The sequence below is a fragment of the Montipora foliosa genome, chromosome 3 (assembly GCF_036669935.1).
Source record: "Montipora foliosa isolate CH-2021 chromosome 3, ASM3666993v2, whole genome shotgun sequence".
In the NCBI taxonomy this organism is placed as follows: Eukaryota; Metazoa; Cnidaria; class Anthozoa; order Scleractinia; family Acroporidae; genus Montipora; species Montipora foliosa.
In genome coordinates, this window is record NC_090871.1 from 25,892,531 (window position 1) to 25,912,530 (window position 20,000).

At 42.1% G+C, this 20,000-nt stretch overlaps 1 protein-coding gene and 1 pseudogene across 1 annotated transcript; both read right to left on the reverse strand.

Moving 5' to 3' along the window:
* Window positions 1-1,985: 1,985 nt before the first annotated feature.
* Window positions 1,986-19,025, reverse strand: LOC137997172 (uncharacterized). The gene is made up of 3 exons (XM_068843007.1): window positions 18,662-19,025; window positions 10,692-10,994; window positions 1,986-2,274 (listed from the first exon to the last, which is right to left on the reverse strand). The coding sequence occupies exons 1-3, from the start codon at window positions 18,756-18,758 to the stop codon at window positions 2,084-2,086; spliced, it is 591 nt and encodes a 196-aa protein (XP_068699108.1). The 5' UTR covers window positions 18,759-19,025; the 3' UTR covers window positions 1,986-2,083.
* LOC137994169 (uncharacterized) lies at window positions 2,802-4,175 on the reverse strand (annotated as a pseudogene).
* Window positions 19,026-20,000: the final 975 nt, after the last annotated feature.

The window sequence follows — 20,000 nt, forward strand, 5'->3', positions numbered from 1 at the left end:
AAAAAGAAAGAACAAAGGGCAACACGGTAGGTTTTCCACCATTTTATACCAACAATACAATAAAAACAAAGAATCCAAACATCTCATCAATCAAAAAGATGACAAGAAAAAGCGCACTACGAACAAATGAGCCAAGTGAGAGGGCTAAGGCGATCTCTTAAAACAAAATAAAACAACTTAGTAGATGTTTTTTCAGTGACGTCATCAAATTCTAAAATGAATGAATGATTCTCAAAGATGACCTAGAAATACATGGTTTTGCAAGTTTCGAGTTCCATGACGTCGTTCGTTTCGAAAATACAACATTTCAGAATTTCTAAATTGTCACTTTGCGTGACACCATGATACAAAGTTATTTGGTTGAATCTCAGCAGTCTGAGCGTTTCAAGTACTTTACGAGATGTATTCACACACAGGCATTTTATCTCATGAGCGAGAAGTAAGCGCTTTCATCGCTAAGCGAATTCCAGACGTTCGTGTGGATTTCTGGCCGCCATATTGGTGCACAACGGTGCTACATTAACGTGGTAGCTCCATACAAAACTCTTTTCAGTTGCGTGAAACGCTTCGCCAAATAACTCAGAAATGATGTACCGCACAGACCTGAGAATTGGTGAGGTGATTTATAACTGTGCCTCCTGCAACATTAAAAGTGTTTGGCTTATTTCATTGAACGATTTCGATTTTATTTTTTTGTTGCGTGACAGTCAAAACGATCTACAGTAACTAGACGCATATCTGCGTGAACTCAGGCTTTCCTGATATCCTGGATCTTTAAATAAATAAATAAAAAAGAAAAAGAAAAAATCCCGTAGAAATGTGCCTATGGCAAGTATTTCGCGATTATACCGTCTCGTATACCTTGTAAAATACGGGAAAACTATCCTGTAACTGAATAGGTGCGAACGGTTTTAAACAAGGTCAAAATAGAAAATGGATGGTTTATTGTTATATCCTCACGTTGTCGTCAAAACTTAAAATTTGGTTATTTGACATTGTTGTTTTGAGAAGTACGGCAAAGAAATGTACAGAAATTCGAGCAGAACGTTCAGCACTCATATTTTTCCTTTTTTAATCCATTATATTCTTGCTTCGTGACGTTGTCGTTGCCGTAGCCGTCGTGTATAATAAAACTCCCTAAAGACATGTGTGCACGTTGGCTTAAACTTCGTGCATGCTCTATAAAAGATGAATCAGCCATTGCACGGCCATGGCACGTATGTGCTTTGGTTAGCTGCGCACATGCGCTTTACAAGCTTGAGTGCAATTTTTGACTGAACGCAGAAAAATAAATGAATCCGAAATTTACCCTTGGGCGTTTTCCCTGAAAACCCTGAGTAATTAGTGTTTTTTCTTCATTTAGTAAAGTGCGTGGGCGGCATTGATGTGCCAAGTAACGGCGTTGATGATACTGCCGGTTGGTGGTAATGATTCTAGAACTACTCCATGCAATGTGGTTTCAGTAGTTAGGCAGCTATGCTCTAAAAGAGCAAAGTTTTCCTTTTTGCAAAGAAAAACCACCTTTTGATGCTCCTTTAAACGTGTACCAAACTGGCGTTTAGTCTGTCATGATCACATTTATTGCAGTAAACGGTGTCAGTTCGTTGTTTCCTCAGTACGGGATCCTTAGGTTTGGCAAAAATATGACTAAGCGTCCGGAACGGTTTTTGGGCTATTTTCACGTTGTGGCTATTCAAAATTCTATTGATAGGTTCTGTAGCCCTTAAATGTACGGGAAAATTGCAAAACCAGAAACCGAGTTCATTAGCATTAACCTTTAAAACGTCCTCATGAGATCATTTTGGGTCACCCCTGACGAAGACCCCAAAAAGGAGTGAAGAACAGTAGAGTCTTTGAAAGGTACCTTTTTAAGCTACATTCAAATTTATTTAAACCAGACTAGCATCAAACTGTGTCTGATTGAAGAGTTAATTGCCCCAAGTAAGAGAATAAAAAATTAGTCAAGTGAAAATCATCCAGTTTATTTAGCCTTTTTTATTGACAGTTTGTTATAACAAGAAGAACGTATATATTAAAATGGAAGTTAGAAGGGAACAGCATAAGCATTGTGATTTGCTTTCCATCAAGGTTCCTTTGTGCTGTTACAAGTTATTGGACGCTTTCTTCTCCATGTTTTTAGTTGCGGCCCTGTGTTCTTAACTTGCCTTTCGCTGATGGTGCTTCTTCTGGTTGGCAACAAATTCGACGTCACAGGCGGTAGCCTTGCTTTCGGACTAGTCTCGCAATCAGTGCTTTCGGGCTCTTTCACACCAGCTACAGAATCAAACGGCAAAAAACAAAGATTTTGAAATTTTTCCTTTTAATTACTTTTCTTCCACCCAACTAAGGAAAAAGGAGAAGTGGGGTGTCTGTAAGTGTTTTTAGTTTGGCAAAAATGGAGAGACATTCAAAGTCACTTTGCATCGCACTATGCATGCGCAATGCCATTTACAGCGTCTAGGTGACCTACGATCCATCAGATTTCCCAAATACTTTATCACTCAGTAAGTGAAACCATAGAAGGGATCCACAGTTAGGAGAGCTGGATGATAAACATTTTTCGTGTTGATGTTCAAAGGAAACGCCTCGAGATGTGATTGGTATTGTATCCCCTTGGACTCGAGAGTGCGATGACTGGACCAAGTCGACGAGTCGTACAACCTTAACTGACTCACGGATTGGTTTAAATCGAACAATCTAAAATATATATTTACTTGCGGCAATCACAGGAATTTGCTAATTGTGTAAGAGGTTCGTAATACGATGCTTTACGATTAGCCCGACCAGAAATTTCCACGTCGTCAAAATACTCTACCCTTGGCAGAGAGATCACAAAAATTGAAATCATCATATACAAGAGGATACCTGAGGCCAATATCTTGTTCAGCCACCCCGACTAGCTGCTCCATGTAATCCTCTTTCTCCAGCGCTTCGTCTTCTCCCTCCTCTTCGCTGACTGGAAGTCCCTTTTGCTGTGAAGCCAGTCGAGAAAAGTATCCTCTGACAGTCTGTACCTCAACCCACTCTGAAACTGAGAAAAGTTTCTTTATTTGCTCCACCACGTCTGCTGGCATGGCCTTTTGGTGAAGATCCTTAGCTCCCTTGTTGAATAAATTTGTCAAAAATTCTTTGACACTCGAAGATATTGTCAGCGCAGTTTTCTGCTTTTTTAAGGCTCACCCTTTGCTCAATCGTAAGTTCGCCAAAGGAACAGTAACTTTTACTGATGTCGTTACAGCTGCCCACTGCCTACGTACGTTGTCGTATATGGTCTCCTTCTCTGGAGTCATAATATTATGACCTGTGTCCATGTGCTCATCCGCTTGTTCGATTGTCTTGAAGGTGGCAAAACAAGCAGGTTCAACGCAGCTAAATGTATTGACAGACTCAGTGACATCCTGTTTTCCCTTTTCCTGGCATTTCTATTGTGTAACACGTGGTATCTTTTTCGTCCAAATCCCAATCGTTTCGAGGCCAGAGACATCTTGTTCATAACAAGACCCCTCTATATCCATGCCCTCTCCAACATTGAAAGCTTGCCAGACGCCCATGCTTTTAGTCGTCAGAGGGAAAATATTGTATTTCGTTATCTCCGGAATCTTGTTAGTAGCAGTGCCTGCGGACATCACAGATTGGTCAATCTTGCATTCCGCGACGCTCGTTCCTGCAATTCCTGGTGGGGACTCCAAGCCTTCCCTTATGTCTTTTGCACTTTCCACGTTGTGATTTTCAAGGCGCTGTTTGCAAGGGGCGATCTTTCTGTCACATGAGTCCTTACCCGACTGAGGGTCAGAGAAATCATAGCGGATTACTTCGATGCCTGACCTTCTGCTAGTGGAATTGATAGTTGACAAAAGCTCACTACAGTGGTAGCATCCAGTATTATCACTTTTTAGGATCGCTCTACATACTGATTGATGCGACTCTTTGACAAGGACAAGGACCTCTTCAAGTATACAAGAAAAGGAAAGCCAGTCCTTTTTGCAGATGTCAATGGCAACCACATATGTGTGGATTGTGTGTTCACTTGCGTATACTACCGGACAGTCAGGATGGTTTGATTTGTGAACCACAGCAGAAAAGTGCCAGCTAATTCCGCGCTTGGCGAACCATTGGGACTGCGTTTCTCTGAAGCGCATGGGAAGTACTTTCATGGCCCAGTCATTAATGACCATAATAGTCTGGTCATCTAACTGATAGATTGTATCTTGTCTCACTTGGTCTTGTTGAAAAGTCCTCAACAAATGAGCTTTCCAAGCATCGATGCTGAAAACGGAGTGATCTAAGTCCCACCTTGCTCTCTCTTTTTGCTTCTTACTGAAGTCCAGATCTCCATTTCTGAGAGTGTCTTCGATAGCTTTCAGAACATCGACAATACCCTTGCATTCTGGACATGCCTGGTTGTGATCGTGGCAACATTCACCAAAAAAATTTCTCTTCAACTGGATCCGATAGTGCAAACACAGTACAGTGATAAGCACAAGGCTCTTCCGGTCCTAGATGACTCTTGTATACGCTTTTGAGGTAATTCTTTCCAGCGCTTAAAGATCGAAGGGTGTCTCGGGTTCATGTTACACCCGCCCCATGTCGACCTAGATCCTCAACGATTGAGGCTATCGTCTCGAATGCCTCTTCACCAGTCGTAGACGTATTGTCCAACCCCTGCAAGGACTTTTGCTTTGACGCACTACAAACCCCTAGCAAACGGAAACAGAGGCTCCACACCATGTTCACACCATGTTCATGTAAAAGGTAGATGATTTTCGACGCAGTCATTGCACGAACCACAGAAGGGATGGGGATTCTCGCACCTGAAGAAAGTTTCAATGTTTTTGTTCCAAAGGCTACGTCTTGGAAGAATGCGGATCTGGAAAAGAACTCTATGAGATCCCTAACTTTCTCCATATTCAACCTGCATCGGAAAATCTCATTCCTTGTCTTTGGTTCTCGGCGTCCATATTCTGACGCGTGCTTCCTAGCATTCTTTACTTAGCGTAATGAGATTCCTGGGAGAAGCTTCTGGAGTTCCGACTGAGAGAACCTGTCATTTATGAGTGATAATATCTGAGTTTTTGTAAACCGATTTAAACATTCATTGTAAGCCAGAAAATTGCTTCGAGTCCCGCATCGATTGCATGTGATGTAACTCCTCTATTTACATACTAAAATAGCTAATTAAAGTAATTAAAAAATGTATCCAAATAATTTTTGTAACCAAGAATGTTATCCGTGAAACAAAGCATTTTCTCGCATAAAATGTCAGCTTCCTTGAAAAGCTTCCATGCAGCATGTTTGCAAAGATTTTTCTTAGGCGAAACCAGCAAATACAGGGAAAAGGTAGAATTTCATGCTGGAATTGAATGTAAACAAACAGAGCGAGCAGACGAAAAACAGCCTTCAAGTTATTCTTATCGTTGTTTTTGGTTCAAGAGATTGCTGCGATAAAATAACTGTACTTTACAATAGTTAGGATTTTAGTCAACCCTTTTGCCCTTTCTATAAACAATTTGTCGAATGTTAGTTTCTCTTCGCAAGAACCAAGTAAATTACCCCGGGAAATCTTGGTCACACACAAACAATTTGAGACGACAATATCGTAAGATATCGTGGTCCCTGTTCAATAAAAAGAGTCCACTGGATCGCGATAAAAGCCATTTGTACGCGTGTATGATCCCTAACTGATATTTTGAATCACCTGTAGCTTCGATATGACCACGTCTTTTTCTTGCCCCGGACGCACCTGATGCCTTGTACTTTTCCTTCAACCATTCAGTCATGTCTATCTCGCAGGACAACAAAGGAACCATTCCTGTTTCGTGCGCAGCCCATGACGAGGCACCGCACTGATCACTTACCCCTCCAAAGGAACAAAGTGACATCGTGAATTACCCTCGAATTTCCTACACCTGACAAAACATACCCGCGAAACGGAAGAACAATGGGAACTCGGTCCAGTCCCCACTCTCTCCTATGTCCAAAATGGCGGGCCAGCTGATACATCATCTTAATGCAAAGGCCTCGTTTGGTTATTGTATTTGCAAAAAATTCCTTTCTGTTTTACTATCCAGCTCTCCTAACTTTGTATTCCTTCTTGACTGATGGTTTCATGTACTCCGCTCTAAAGGACTCTGAAATAACGGGTCACATCGACATTGCTATAAACTGAACCTCGTATGTTTGTAATATATCTATGTATGCATGGTCATGCTCCTTTACTGGTGGGTATTTGCAAGAACTATGCAGGCTGTTAACAGACAAAGATTATGTGCTAACGAACGTTTTTGTTAAGCTAACTTTATCTTGTAATCATCAAAAAAATCAGGCCTGAAAAAGTATAGCGATTTTCCGTGCTTGGAGCAATGGAGAAGAACATATTATGACTTGAACTGAATATAATCAATAAAAATTCAAGCATCGTTTAAAAAGATCGTTATATCTAGGTAAGGCCTTCATCATTTGTGCTGTTTGATGGGTACTAAGTTTTGAAAGAAAACATTAACCCTTGTTTTTGTAAATCAAGGTGTTTGTTGTGCTAATCACTGAAGGCCTTTTAAGAGCAATTGCAAGGTAAGAATCACAGTTATTTCTGTACAAAGAAACTGATTTGGATTTAACAATTCATTTTCACTCACCAAATACAGAATAAGGGCTTCATGTCACTAATTTGGTTTGTTTATGCCGTGAATTATGCTCAAAATTCCATTTTGAATGGTCTTATAGTGTTTGTGGCAAAAATTCAACAAACCTTGATAAGCCAAATTTTTCTCAACTTATTTTGATAATTGGGTCACTAAAGTAAATAATGGTATAGGTACGGAAGTTATGCAAGAAGGCAGGTAGATACACTGATTTTTTGAAAAATAGCAATTTTGGGTTGTAATTTTGACATAAATTTTTGCCAAACTCTAGCCCCAGGCTCCTCTCTAACTATTACCTTGAGAACAAAGTTACATGCCTGAAATGAAAACTCTATTATAGTAGAGTTCATGGTCAAATTCATTTGGCAGCACAATTTACCGATCAGGTTTTATGGCGATTTCAAAATGTCCCCTGAAAGACTGAATTTTCGGTGCTCAAAGGGCAAAAAATGCGCCCCCCCCCCCCCCCCCCTGAAACTCCAAAGTAAAAGTCAGAAAAGTCAGCCAATTGGTTTTTGAAATATCTCATGGAAACCAACTTTTGTGCCAAGTTTCAGCCAAATCGGTTGACCAGAACTTTTGGCCCCTGGAACACTTCTCAGAGAATGACACTTAATAGATAGATTTAGCCAAGCCTAAAAGCGGGGCTCCCGTTTCTCACCCCAGAAAGCAATACAGTGTATAAAAAATATGCCTTCTGCAAAAAAGGGCAAATCATTATTAGTTTAATACAGTGCAGAGTGATTAAATACCCCTGAGATGACTGCAAATGTCATTAATGCTAAAGATCTTGTTGATCTTGTTGAGGTAAGACTTCTGGTTTTGTCATGCTAACTGTAAGATAGAAGCACGCCCTTGGGAGAAATTAAAGTTTTATGTTGTGGACTCTGGTTTGTCCATCCTAGGCAGACTAGCCTCTAAATCTCTCAAAGAGAGAGAAGTTGCTGCGAGAATATCTCGGTGTGTTTAGTGGGCTAGGTGAGTTTGAGAGAGAGTACGACATCAAAGTGAGACGAGGTGGAGCAAAAGATACAGCCAGCGCGTAATTTTCCTTTCGCAGTCTACAGTGATCAGCTGAGGGAAACTCTTGAAAAGCTGGAAAGCCAAGGTGTACTGTAGTAGGTTCTTTTGATTCTCCCTACGATTGGGTCAATAACCTCGTTGTCACAAAGAAGAAGAATGGAGACAGAAGAATATTATTAAATGAACACCAATGAAATACCAAGTGAGCTTTCGTGCGAAAACATATCTTCACACGTAAAAACATCACTGTGTCTATGGTTACCTATACAAATCGTGCATTTCGATGCCTTTTGTGAAATGATTTAGTATTTCATTGGTGTTTATATAATAAAATAAATTTTTTCAGCACTAGAAGAGAAATTTCGTATCTCCGCGCGGCCATGTAATATCCTCTATGTCTTGACCTCAATCAAGCTATCAAAAGGGGGCATTTCAGCTTACCTACTCAAGCAGAAGCCCAGGCCAAGCTTAGTAGAAAGAAGGTGTTTACTGCGTTGGAACAACGAGATAATTAATGGCAAGTCAAGCTTACAAAGCCATCTTCATACTCTATGGGGTAGGCAACGGTTTCAAAGAAGGCCCTTTGGAATTTGCTCTGCTGGCGAAGTTATTCAGAAGCGGAACTATGAAACATTTGGAGATATCCCAGGCGTTCACTGCATCACTGATGATATGATTATTGCCTGTGAAGATGACAAAGATCGTGATGGAATTTTGGAGAAGGTGATAGAGAGAGCCAGGTTTCGAGTACCTCAAGTTCACTTCATGGGCACTGTGGTGACGGCAGATGGTTTGCGTCCCGATGAATCCAAACTTTATGCTATAGTACACAGGCCTCCTCCTGACGGAAAGCCCTCGCTAAGAAGAATCCTGGGTCTTGTCAAGTACTTAGCCCAGTACCCTCCACACGAATCAGATATCACCCGGCAACTTCGGTCTTTGCTAAAAGAAGATGTCCAATGGCAATGAGGCATCACTACAACGAGGCATCACTACAACAGATTTGAGAAGTGCTGACCAGTCAACCCTTGCTTCCATTCTGCGATGTCAAGAAACCTGTCACAATTCAAACCGATGCATCGTCATCTGGGCTTGGTGCCTGCCTCTTACAAGAGAACCAGTCGATGCCCTACGCAAAAAATTAACCCCTCTTTCTATGGAAAGCACTGAAAAATTCAGTCAGATCCTTATCATCTCGAAGTAGTTTTCAAAAAGCCCCTCAGCAATGTTCCACCAAGACTTCAACGTATGCTTCTCCAGCTTCAAAGTTATTCCCTCTGTGTGACTTATACATCAGGTCGTCTCTTGTTCCTCGTACTGAGACACGAGCCTATCCAGAAGCTCAGGACACAACTGAAAACAATCTGATGGACGAAGAAATCGAAGTTATGGTCCATGAAGTGTTAGAGGTTAGAGGTCCCATTGACACATTTTTTACACAAACCAGTCAACGACTAAAAATTAATTGAGCTGCAAGCAGCGACAGTCCAAGACGAGACTCTCCAAGCGCTACTCAGTGTTATTCGTCAAGGATGGCCTCAACATAGAAGTCTGCTTCCGATTGAAATTTGCCCATCTTGGCATTGCAAAGTGGAGATCATGAAGTAGAGGGATTGCTATTTCGAGGTGACGCCATTATAATCCCGGCGGCAATGAGGAAAGAAATCAAGTTCCTTCTGCATGAGGCGCACCTAGGAATTGAAAATTCCAAGACCAGTTCTCGCACTGCGGTATACTAGCCCGGCATAAATTCTGACATTGAAGAGATGATTGTTTAGTGTACTTCGAAGGTGTCTACGCTAGAGACCAGAGAATACCAGAGAGCCGATGATTGCACATGACATTCCTCACTGCCCCTGCGTAAACGATGGCGCTGACATCATGACAAAAGCAAAAGATTATTTCGTATCGTTGATTACTACTCGAAGTTTCCTGAAATTTCCCTTCTTTGCGGATAAAACTGCAGCTACTCTGGGTTTGCATCTCAAGTCCATTTTTGTCCGGCAGGGCAATCCAATAGAACTTGTGACAATATGCCATTCAGAAGTGTCATTTTCAAGTGTTTTTCACAAGAGTGGTCAAACAAGTTGAATCAAAGCAGTCCCTGTTATCCGCAGGCCAGTGGGTTTCCCGAAGGCCCACTTACCTTAGATACCATGTATGAAACTTAACAAGGGAGATGTAAGATAGTTATTTTTAAATAATGCCTTTAAGACTCGGACATAGTATTGCATCATCTTGTTAAATCATGCACTAGGCAAGCGGTTTTACAAATAGCTAGGCAGCGAGGCACGAAAAACATGAAAAATAAAAAAGTGAGAGGGAAACTAACCATGTTCCGTTAAGTGTTTAGATTTTGTAATTTTGTCACCTTTGGCCGTGGTCAAGTGAATTTGTTTGCCTAACGCACTTCAGTGTAAAAGCATCATCACCTTCTGCTAAGCACTCGTTCATCCTCGTTCTATTTCTTTAAGTCTCTTGGCGTTCTTCAGTAAGATCTTCTTTTCTTCTCCTTCCTCGGCTTCTCTCAGCCTCGCGGCTATCTTTGTTGAAATTTCGCCTTCTCTTTCTAGCCCTCAGCCGCTATCTTTGGCGATCTTCTTCGTTTCCTCCCCCGGAGTCTGTACGGACGGAAGGACGTACGCTCGGACAATCACGTGACAACCGAACGAAAATCTCTTAAGTGTGAGGCTCTGATCTAGGCCCCTTCGCGGCCTGGAGCCCCGCTATAAATGTTATCCACATAATGGATAACCATTTGCTAGTCCATAAAATACACTTCTCTGTATACAGGGTTGAAGAAGTTCTTTTGATTAGCGAACTGTACCCTTACATATTTCATTCTGAAAAATCGAACCTTGTGAAAACAATTTTAAGGCTTAACACAAAGAATCTTTATCCCATATTTTGTGACTGCCTTGGTGCTTTTTCCAGGATAGTATCACCTACTACTCTGACAAAGAAACATGATGACGTAATGTTTTGCGCGGAAAACAAGAAAGTGCAACATAATGACTGCACTGAACTTACAAGGAAAACAGTCGAAAATTATTTCCACTCGTATCTTGATACCATGGTTTCTGCAGGGAAGGTTCATGTCTCTGTAAGTTCCATGGGCAACGTGAACATCGCACCTTGTTTTACCGTTGCACACTTTTCTCAGGGCACACTTCAAGTAGTCTTCCTCTTGTTTAGTCGCCTCACACTCTGGGGCAGTTACATTATTGCCACAGACGTTTGCATTTTCCTTTATAAATAAGACTTCAATCACGTTCAGGACCAATTCCTTGTAATTGCAATTCATCTTCGCCGCTTGATTTTCGCACACAGTCACTACAAAAAAAAATATATCAAAAAATTTCCTTTCATACTTCAAATTTAAAAAGGAGACAGATTGCTATCAGTGGCCAAGAAGAAAAAGGAAAGAGGTTCCGAGCAACCCCCCATGTCCGCACCCCACTAGTGTGCTTTCTTTTACATGGTTCCCTTCAGCATTTATTACCCAAAGGAAACTATCGCCAGCGTTTTAGTTTTAAGAGTACAGATCAAGATTTAAAGATTTCAAGATTTATTATTATTATGCACTATTTCAGAAAATAAATAATTGACATAACAATTAAAAGAAAGAAGGAAACAGACTAATTATACTTGAGTGAGAAAAAGTGGAAAAGTGCGTAGTGGCCATAGTAATTTATCCTCACTGCATACCCATTACCACATCACGGTAAACTAAGTCACGGGAGGAGACCGCGACAACTGTGGCAGCTAAGGTATGCAGCGGGAGTTAAGCGTAAACGCGTCGACCGGCACCAGGGGAGGAGGGTGGGGCGACAGAAGCTTCCTTCACCGGAAGCGAGCAAAATGACAACGATCGAGGCAAAACACGAGAATTTAAGCAAAGAGACGGCAAAGCATCATACCTGTCCCGAAGACGCAGAGCACGGCGGAATCTGAAGGAAATAGCTCAAATTCCGTGATGCGCTAATTTTGTATGCAGTGAGAATAGTAATTTATCCCCACTGCATACCTATTACCACATCACGGTAAACTAAGTTACTACGGGAGGACACCGCTCCAACCCTTGACACCACGCTGCAGCTACCCGACTGACCCCAAAAAGTACCCCGAAGCATACAAACAACACAACAAAAGCTACAGAACACAGTTTAATCCAACCTCTCCCATTACTCAGAAATCACCTTCAACCCTGATAGGAGGACTAGGGGTAACAATAACAGATGAAAGTGAAAATCGTTCAATTGGTACAAACGGGTTGCAGATTGTCGGGGTGAGACACAGGCACTGTGACCAAACCAGTAGCACTAGGAAGGACTTCCTCGAAGATCGCGAGAGACGCCGCCGCATCAGACGAACGGGAGTAATGTTGAGCCATCTCCCCACTCTTTCAACCTATATACTGTGCAACCTGCTGTTGCAATCTCAAAGTAGTAGACAAACCCACCAGGAAACTATGAGGGGTTTCACCGTTATGAAGCTTAGCTTCGGTGAGATACCCCCGAAGACGGTTATTCACTGCCGAGCTGACTAAAGGCCTGGGACTAATATCTCTATTGCCGTCAGAAGCCCGAAAGAAAAAGCCCGAAGCTAAGCGGACCTTAAGTAAATCACACACAGAGAGATAATAAGTTATCCAGTGAACCGGGCTAATTGACCGAACCAAATGACTGTCAGAAGCCCGAAAGAAAAAGCCCGAAGCTAGGCGGACCTTAAGTAAATCACACACAGAGAGATAATAAGTTATCCAATGAACTGGGCACACGTCTGTTTTGCAAAAGGGAACCAAGGCGAAAGAACGAGGGGGGTCTCTACGCAAAGTTTTAGAAAAGGTAAAACGTAACAAGTAACCCTCACGATCATTTAATTTAAAAACCTGGCTGGCCAATAGGCGACCCAAATCCGATGCCTTGTCGCCTGTGAAGAAATCTATTACAAAAAAGGTAGCATCCCTAACCAAAGTATACTGACTAATTCTAGACAATGATTGACTGTCAACAATTTTTCCCCGTAAATGAGCAATTAAATTCTGGAACTTAAGAAAGAACAATGGCACAGCTTTCGAAGGCGAAATAGCCATACCCGTTTGTTCGACGCGAACAAAGTTCAAGTATTCCTTGATGCGAGGACGCGCGATAGGATTAGTGTGGTCGAAGCGACCAAGTTTATTAAAGATGAACCTGAGCTTTCCAAGCAGGGAGTCAACGATGCCAGCGGCTAAACGGCGGGGGCAGGCGCAAGCTCCTCCGGGACATGTGGGGACATGCACCACTGTTGGCCCCGACGAATCTTTATAAATGAGAAACTTAATAACGTCGTCCACCGTACAAGATGAAATTGTTTTAGGCGGAGAAACTGACGCGAGAAACATAGATAATTGCTGCTCAAGGGCTGACTTCTGACGTTGATAGGACCGACGTTCAAACGAAGACTTAAGCTCGTGAAAACGCTCTTGAATGACCTTCTCATCCACAGGACCCCTGTCAAGGGGAACAGCTGGCACCAAGGGCGCAGTAGGAACGCCACACGCTTGACAGAAATTGGCATTTGCGTCATTCGGATACAAGCACGAACCACAAAGACGGGCTGGTTCCAAGGTCGCGGAATCTAACAGAATACCATTAAAGGGAAAAAGAGGGGAAAAAGTAAGAAAATACAGCGATAAGCCCACAAGTCCCACTGAAGACGTCGCGCCGACCAGACATGCGTGGAGCGAAGGGGAAAAAGCAACACAGCATCGTCGCCCTTCCTGCCAAGCAAAAGGCGATCGACTGCGACATACTAAAGGAGAGCCCACCAAAAACGCCTGGGACGCAAATCTGGGACCACCAGAGTAAGGGCCCCTTGGAATCCCTGATCCAAAAAATACCTCAATAGCGGTCCGAGTAAAACAAAAGGCGGAAAAGCGTAAATGTTATGCCCCAATGGTATGGGCAGCGCAAAGGCGTTAACTCCCTCAGAGGCCGGAGTAGGCCAAGGGGAATAATGAGGAAGCATTAGACCAGAACGATCCCTTCGACAGTTACTTTCTAACGCCATAAGATCGAAGGAGTGAGGATCGAATCTGCGCTCCACTGAATTCCAGGCGTTTTCCGAAAACATACAGTCAAGGTCTGAACATGCTCGAGAAGGCGCGTCCGCCATATGGTCGCGGGAAGGAGCATAATGGACATCAATAGACAAGTTCAACTGACGGCTAAACTCCAAGATTCCCTTGACATAATCATTAACAGATGAATTCCTGAAGCCAGAATTGTCCAAGGCGGCCTTGAGGGTTCGATTATCAGTATGAATATCAACCCTAGAATTACGTACATGGTCTCGGAAAGCTAAGAGTGAGCGTACCAAAGCCTTCGTCTAGAGAGTTAATATCATCCGAAACATCCATCCAATAGTCTCGGGACTCGACCCTTCTGCCGTCCCTAAAAAGACCTCCACCCCACGAGCGTTTAGAGGCATCACAGAACAGGGAAACTATACAATGTTGCTTCGACCTCCAAGACAAGCAATCTGACCAATCGTCTAAAAAGTGCCAGTACGCGACATCAAAGCGAAGTCTTCCTTGGACCTTAGCAGCAGCCTTGGAGGAACGCGTATACTAAGCTGGGCTATTGCGTGAAAGGCTTCGCGGACGTAAAGCTTACAACCAGGGATGGCTGAACTAAAAGAAACGACCTTGCCAGCGAAACACGGCAGCGTTTTAAGACTGACACAGGAGGATGACAGAATACTTTCCCGCAAGGTCGCGAACTTGGTCTTCTTATCCCGGGGAATGAGAAACGCCTGGCGCATAGAATCGCATAAAAAATCCAAAAAACAGACCACCGTAGAAGGAACGTGCTGCGACTTGTCAGTATTAATGAAATAGCCAGCTTCGATCAGAATGTAACACAGAATGTAAGCTGCAGCTTTAGCTCTCTGATCGCTTGGAAGAACGACGGACGTCAATATACTGTGACAGGGGAACCCCAAGGGAGCGAGCGGCATGCGAGACGACCAGACCTAAGTTATGATAAATATAGGCGCTGCCCTTCCAACAAAAGGGGAACGTGCGAAACACAAAAAGGAAATTATCCCACTCGAGCCCGAAGTACGTCTCCGACGACGGATGCAGCCGAACATGCTGGTAGCCACTCTTGTCATCAAAGGTCGTCTGGAAATGTCCAGGCAAAACATACCGGGGCAAATCCGCCAGGTGGTCTAATTTAATTGAAGATCCCTAATCCATAAATTTAAAAACCTTTCGTCGTGGCAGAGACGAGGCTTGCACGGCTCAATGGTAATAGGAAGGACCAAATGAGGCGGAGAAACGACTCCAACCTCTCCCCAAACGGACAACGCCAGGGGGCCAACGTGCTGGGTTCCCTGTGCCAAAGAGCGAAGAGGGACAGATAGGCTAAACTGTAAATACGAGTCCCGACCCTCCAAGACCGGCGAGGCGAAACAAGACTCACGCGGGAAAACGGGGAAACCAACCCCTCGTTGACCCCAGAATCCGAACCAGGTCCAGAACAGAACAGGAGGTCCCCCAAGGTCAACGACGAGAAGGGCTTTTTTCTTTTTTCTTTTTTCTTTTTTCCCCTTTTTTTTTAAAAAAAGGATCTGGACAAAGATGAACACAAGCAAAAACTTTTATTTAAGAGCGAAAAATAGAACTAAAAGAACATTACAAGACAACAAAATCCTGTAAATCAGGCGATTATATCAGTGAGAGTTTACTCGCCCTCCAGAACCAAGAGCTCCACGACCCCGTCCGTACGGAAACGGCGCCTGAGTGGCCCTACAGGTGCGCGCAAGATGACCCAAGCAGCCACACTTGAAACAGGGGCCTCCCCAAACATTATTCCAAGCCTTGGACGTATAGGGCCATCGTGCGACTGACCAGACGTCTTCGAAGCAGACCTCAATATGGAAGTGGCTTCTTTTGCGACCTTTGCTCTAACGGGGTCTCCCAACAGCCCTAGCAATAAACGCTGCAACTCGGGGGAACTGAGAGAGTCCCATCTCCCCCGTACCTCGCCCAGGGCCGCGGCATATTCTTCAGCCTTCTGGTGTGCTTGGGAGCGCACGACGCGCACTAAAGCTTGTAAAAATGTCCATCACTTCGAAACGGTCAAAAGCGCTATTAGGACGGTTAAGGTATCTTCTAAGGTTAACCAAAGTACTCTCAGTAGTCTCCAAAGTTTCCTCCTGCTCAACGGCTCGCACCTTTCTTTCTTACTCAACCAAACGAACATCAGCTTGACAGACGAGAGAAAACATTTAAAGAAACAAAGGTAAACGAAAACAACAAACCCGGTGGCAAAACCCTAACCCTAACCGATTAAATTTCCAAAAGGAAAAGAAAGCTCCTAAAACAAAACTAAAGTAGACCAACCACAGTCATAAAAGAAAAAAACGACAAACAGGCCTCGCCTTAAAGCGGTATTCCTCCGCACGAAAACCGGGAACCCCAATATGCCCAAAAATAAATTCTGTACATTCACTATCACAACTTCATCGCTAGAAGCGGTATCTCCTCGCGTAGAACTATCGACCCATATTCCTAGCAATAAAGCGGTATCTTCTAGTATATGAAGCGAAAAACTTCCCAATCGCAAAAATATACACATATCTTGCCACCAACGTTTCTCGCTATAGAAAAGCGGTATCTCCTCGCTAACAAAGCGGAAACCTCAAGCACTCGCTTTCCTCTTCCTTCCCAAACTTAATATATATAATATGTTTATAATTTTGTCTGTTTAACGAGCGAGAACAGGGAAGACAAATAAAGGCCCTATAATTTATGCTCTAGGGTGTAAACTTCTTGCAATAAAGCGTGAAAAACCCGCATTGATGACCTTAGCACGCCACTAAAAGCGGTAACTAACGAAACAATAAAAGGAAAATCTTCTTATGCTACAAATTAACCAGCAAACTCTTGCCGCGCAGCGAAAATCCTAAGCACACGTGAAAGCGTTACATACGACTAATCTCCCGCGCCATAGGGAAGAATATAAACCTCGCATACAAAGCGGCAACAACGCTAGCATATGGAAAAATACTACCCGAGTAAGCACGTGGCGACCAGCAAGCAAAACGGAGACCTACATGCGGAAGTATAGAAATAGCTAACAGAAAATACGTAAACAGGTGGCAAAGAAACGAGCGGCTCGCAGGGCTCAGCTGACTGAAACGAAAGAAAAGCAAAAAATACCTCAGGCTCGACCACTGGTGGCGGAGCAGCTTCAACAGCGCCAGCTGGCTCTTCAACAGCCTCGTCAGGAACAGGACCAGGCGGAGCAGGAAGGGCAACCATGACATGAAAGGCTGGTGCCGGTTGACGGTAGTTTGCAGCGAAAGAAGCTTCCTTCACCGGAACGCGGAAAAATGACAACGATCGAGGCAAAACAAGAGAATTTAAGCAAAGAGACGGCAAAGCATCATACCTGCCCCGAAGACGTAGAGCACGGCGGAATCTGAAGGACATAGCTCAAATTCCGTGATGCGCTAATTATGTATGCAATGAGAATAGTAGCAAATGCTTTCGAGATGGTCACTACCACAGGAATTAAATGAAAGGAAAACAAAAATATATACATATATGTATAGAAGTGAACTGGCAAAATAGATAGTACAGATAAAAATAAAATTAATAGTAATAAATTAAGAAATTATCACTTCGGAATTTTCAAAGTCAATAGAGTGATTTGAAGACCGAGCGTGTTTAGCGATGTTGGAGCCTCTTGCGTAAGACTTCACATTCCTCATATGTTCTTTTAGTTTCAAAGAATCTGCCAGTCTCGCCTACATAACTCCAAAAGGAGTTATGATTTGAAAATTCCCAAGTGATTGACAAGGGTTCTTCTCGTACCCGAAAGACACTGGAATCATGGCACACCGCTTCGATAGATCATGCAGATAACAATTCTAGGCCGCTCCCTAATCAATACTCCATTCTTTTAAAAAATGAACAATTAGTTTTTTTGACACATATTTTTTCCCGTTTTAATATTCTTTTTATAGTGTCACCTATTTTTGTATATATTGTAGTTGTCATTTTTTTCCATTCATTTCCATTGAAGGCTGTAGCTTGACAGCCGAAAGCTCGAAAGTTTTTAAATGTTTATAGCCAGTGAACGTTTTTATAATTTTTAATATGTTTTATCCTGGCTACGGTTCCTCTATCTTTAAATTATTTATATCAATGAGTTCCATCTAAGGAGTTTTACATTAAGTTCAAACACAAAAAAAAAAATACATAATAGTAATAATAATCAGGAGGGAAGGGAATGTAACAATCATATTTCCTTCCTTCCTAATTATCATTATTATATTTGGCTGTCAAGGAGGTAGCGCTTATACTGTTTAATAAATGAAGGAAAAGGTTAACGTTAACACATTGGCGGATCCAGACCTGGAGGTAAGGTAGGGGCCCGCTCTCAAACATTTTGTTTTTGCCCTTTCTCAGGTTTGGTGTTTTATGGTGTTTTGGCGGCTTTGGTCCAAAAATAATGGGAGGGCCCTCCCCTGGATCCGCCCCTCTAGGCTAGGCCACTTCGGTATGTACTTCCGCAGCATAAACGTCGTTTCGACGAGCCAGAGGGGCCTTTTTTGTTCCTTTGCTGCTGGTCAAATAATGATGAAGCAATCCTTATTCATCTCAAAGGGTACGAGTTTACTAATTTATGATTCTCTTACTGGAACCAACAACAAAGAAATTTTATTTGTACGACCTAAACTTTTTACAGTATTTCGGAAGCGTTTAAGATCTTCAAATTGGAAATAATGTGTATTTCATTACTTATCATTTCAAGTAAGAGATGTTGAAGGAAGTTTAAAACAGAGTGGAAAAGAAAAACTTTAAAAGCAACAGCAAGTTCCCAACTCTTACGTGGTCTTCAAAGTAAAACGGGACCCAAGCGTTCCTACAATTTTTCTTGCAGACACCCGAAACGAAATATCATCTGAAGATTTATAATTATCTTAGCGTTGTCTATACATACCGGAGGTTAAGGAGTTGAATTTTGTCGCAGAAACTTGAAAGTAATCCGCTGATATGAACAACAGGAGCAATACTTGAAAGCGATGGTTACCAGCCATTGTCGATATTCCTTTCCACTGAATTTTTAAGAAGTTGTAATCAACTTTCGATGGGCCTTACCCTTTAAACTTAACATAAACAGAGATGTTCTGAATGCTTGGTTGTTTTGGTTTTTTTTTTTTTCAATTTAGCCCGTATTCCCAAAGTCAAGGAAACTTTGGTGTTTTCTGTCCGCTGGAGTTACTTAATGTTTAAACAATCTCTGAAGTGCATAAGGGTTTATTCTTACTTTTAATTTTACTTTATTTTATTCGTTGAAATTTTTTTCTCATATTTGCAATTTAAACTATTCTTCACACAAAATTTAATATAGGCGCTTAACTTTATTAATTGCAAGTCAATCTTGAGAACAATCAAGCTCCAATTATTTTTATGTGTACTTTATTTAATGGAGCTTCCTTTAATGGCTAGCAAATAATAGTATTTAGTGGGGGTAAGTTTTTTTGCCAAACGTAACAACTGCCACAGTTCATGTGTCAGCTTTTACTTTTTGTAATATGGTGTAGTTTAAAATTGATTACTGTGTACTTTGGCAAAAGTTGTTCATTAGCGTCATCGTATCATTCTTTCTTATTGATTACCATTTCGAATAGATTATGGGCATAAATCATTTATTTTGAGAAGGGAAAGGGCAGCTCGCTTAATATCATTAAGGTTTTTTAAATTCAGTGCTATTATGCAGTCACAGAAGCCGGGAAATTATCGCTTTCATGACCTGGTGGGTACAAGATCGCTCGGAGAATAACTGGATATGTTTAAACGTGGTCAAAACGTACTTAACAAATATATGTAATCAAACGTTGAACTTCTTGATCCTATATGCTTACATATTAGAAAGGGAAAAAGTGAATATTTATCTAATTTTGGCAGTAAAACCGATAAACCTTTTTGCCAAGTGACACGTAATATACTTTAAGTAATGTTATTGATTTTTATTCGCGTCATTGAAAAAGCGGCACTATATCAATAATTGGTGGTATGGGATAACATTCCTCGGATACAAATGTCGATATGTGTTATTGTATCATCATTTACACTTAAAGAGCGCACTGGATCCCGATTTCCAACAAAAAAATAACTTTACCAATCGTGTTGATAACTACGTTAACTAAATCGAGCGGTACTAGAATGTATATTTATTATTCCACTATTACACCATTTTACCATATTAAGTCAAGAGAACACGCAAAATATGAGACGGTAATACACTGTAGGGTCCCGGTTTGACCGGTTTACAACAG

Bases quoted from the DNA above. Each gene is read 5' to 3' on its own strand.
- LOC137997172 (XM_068843007.1), bottom strand. From the start codon at position 18,758: ATGGCTGGTAACCATCGCTTTCAAGTATTGCTCCTGTTGTTCATATCA. The intron at 10,995-18,661 runs GTATGTATAGAC...TTTTTTTTGTAG, and splicing joins ATTCAACTCCTTAACCTCCG to TGACTGTGTGCGAAAATCAA. The intron at 2,275-10,691 runs GTAAGTTCAGTG...TTGATTCTGTAG, and splicing joins AATTTTCGACTGTTTTCCTT to CTGGTGTGAAAGAGCCCGAA.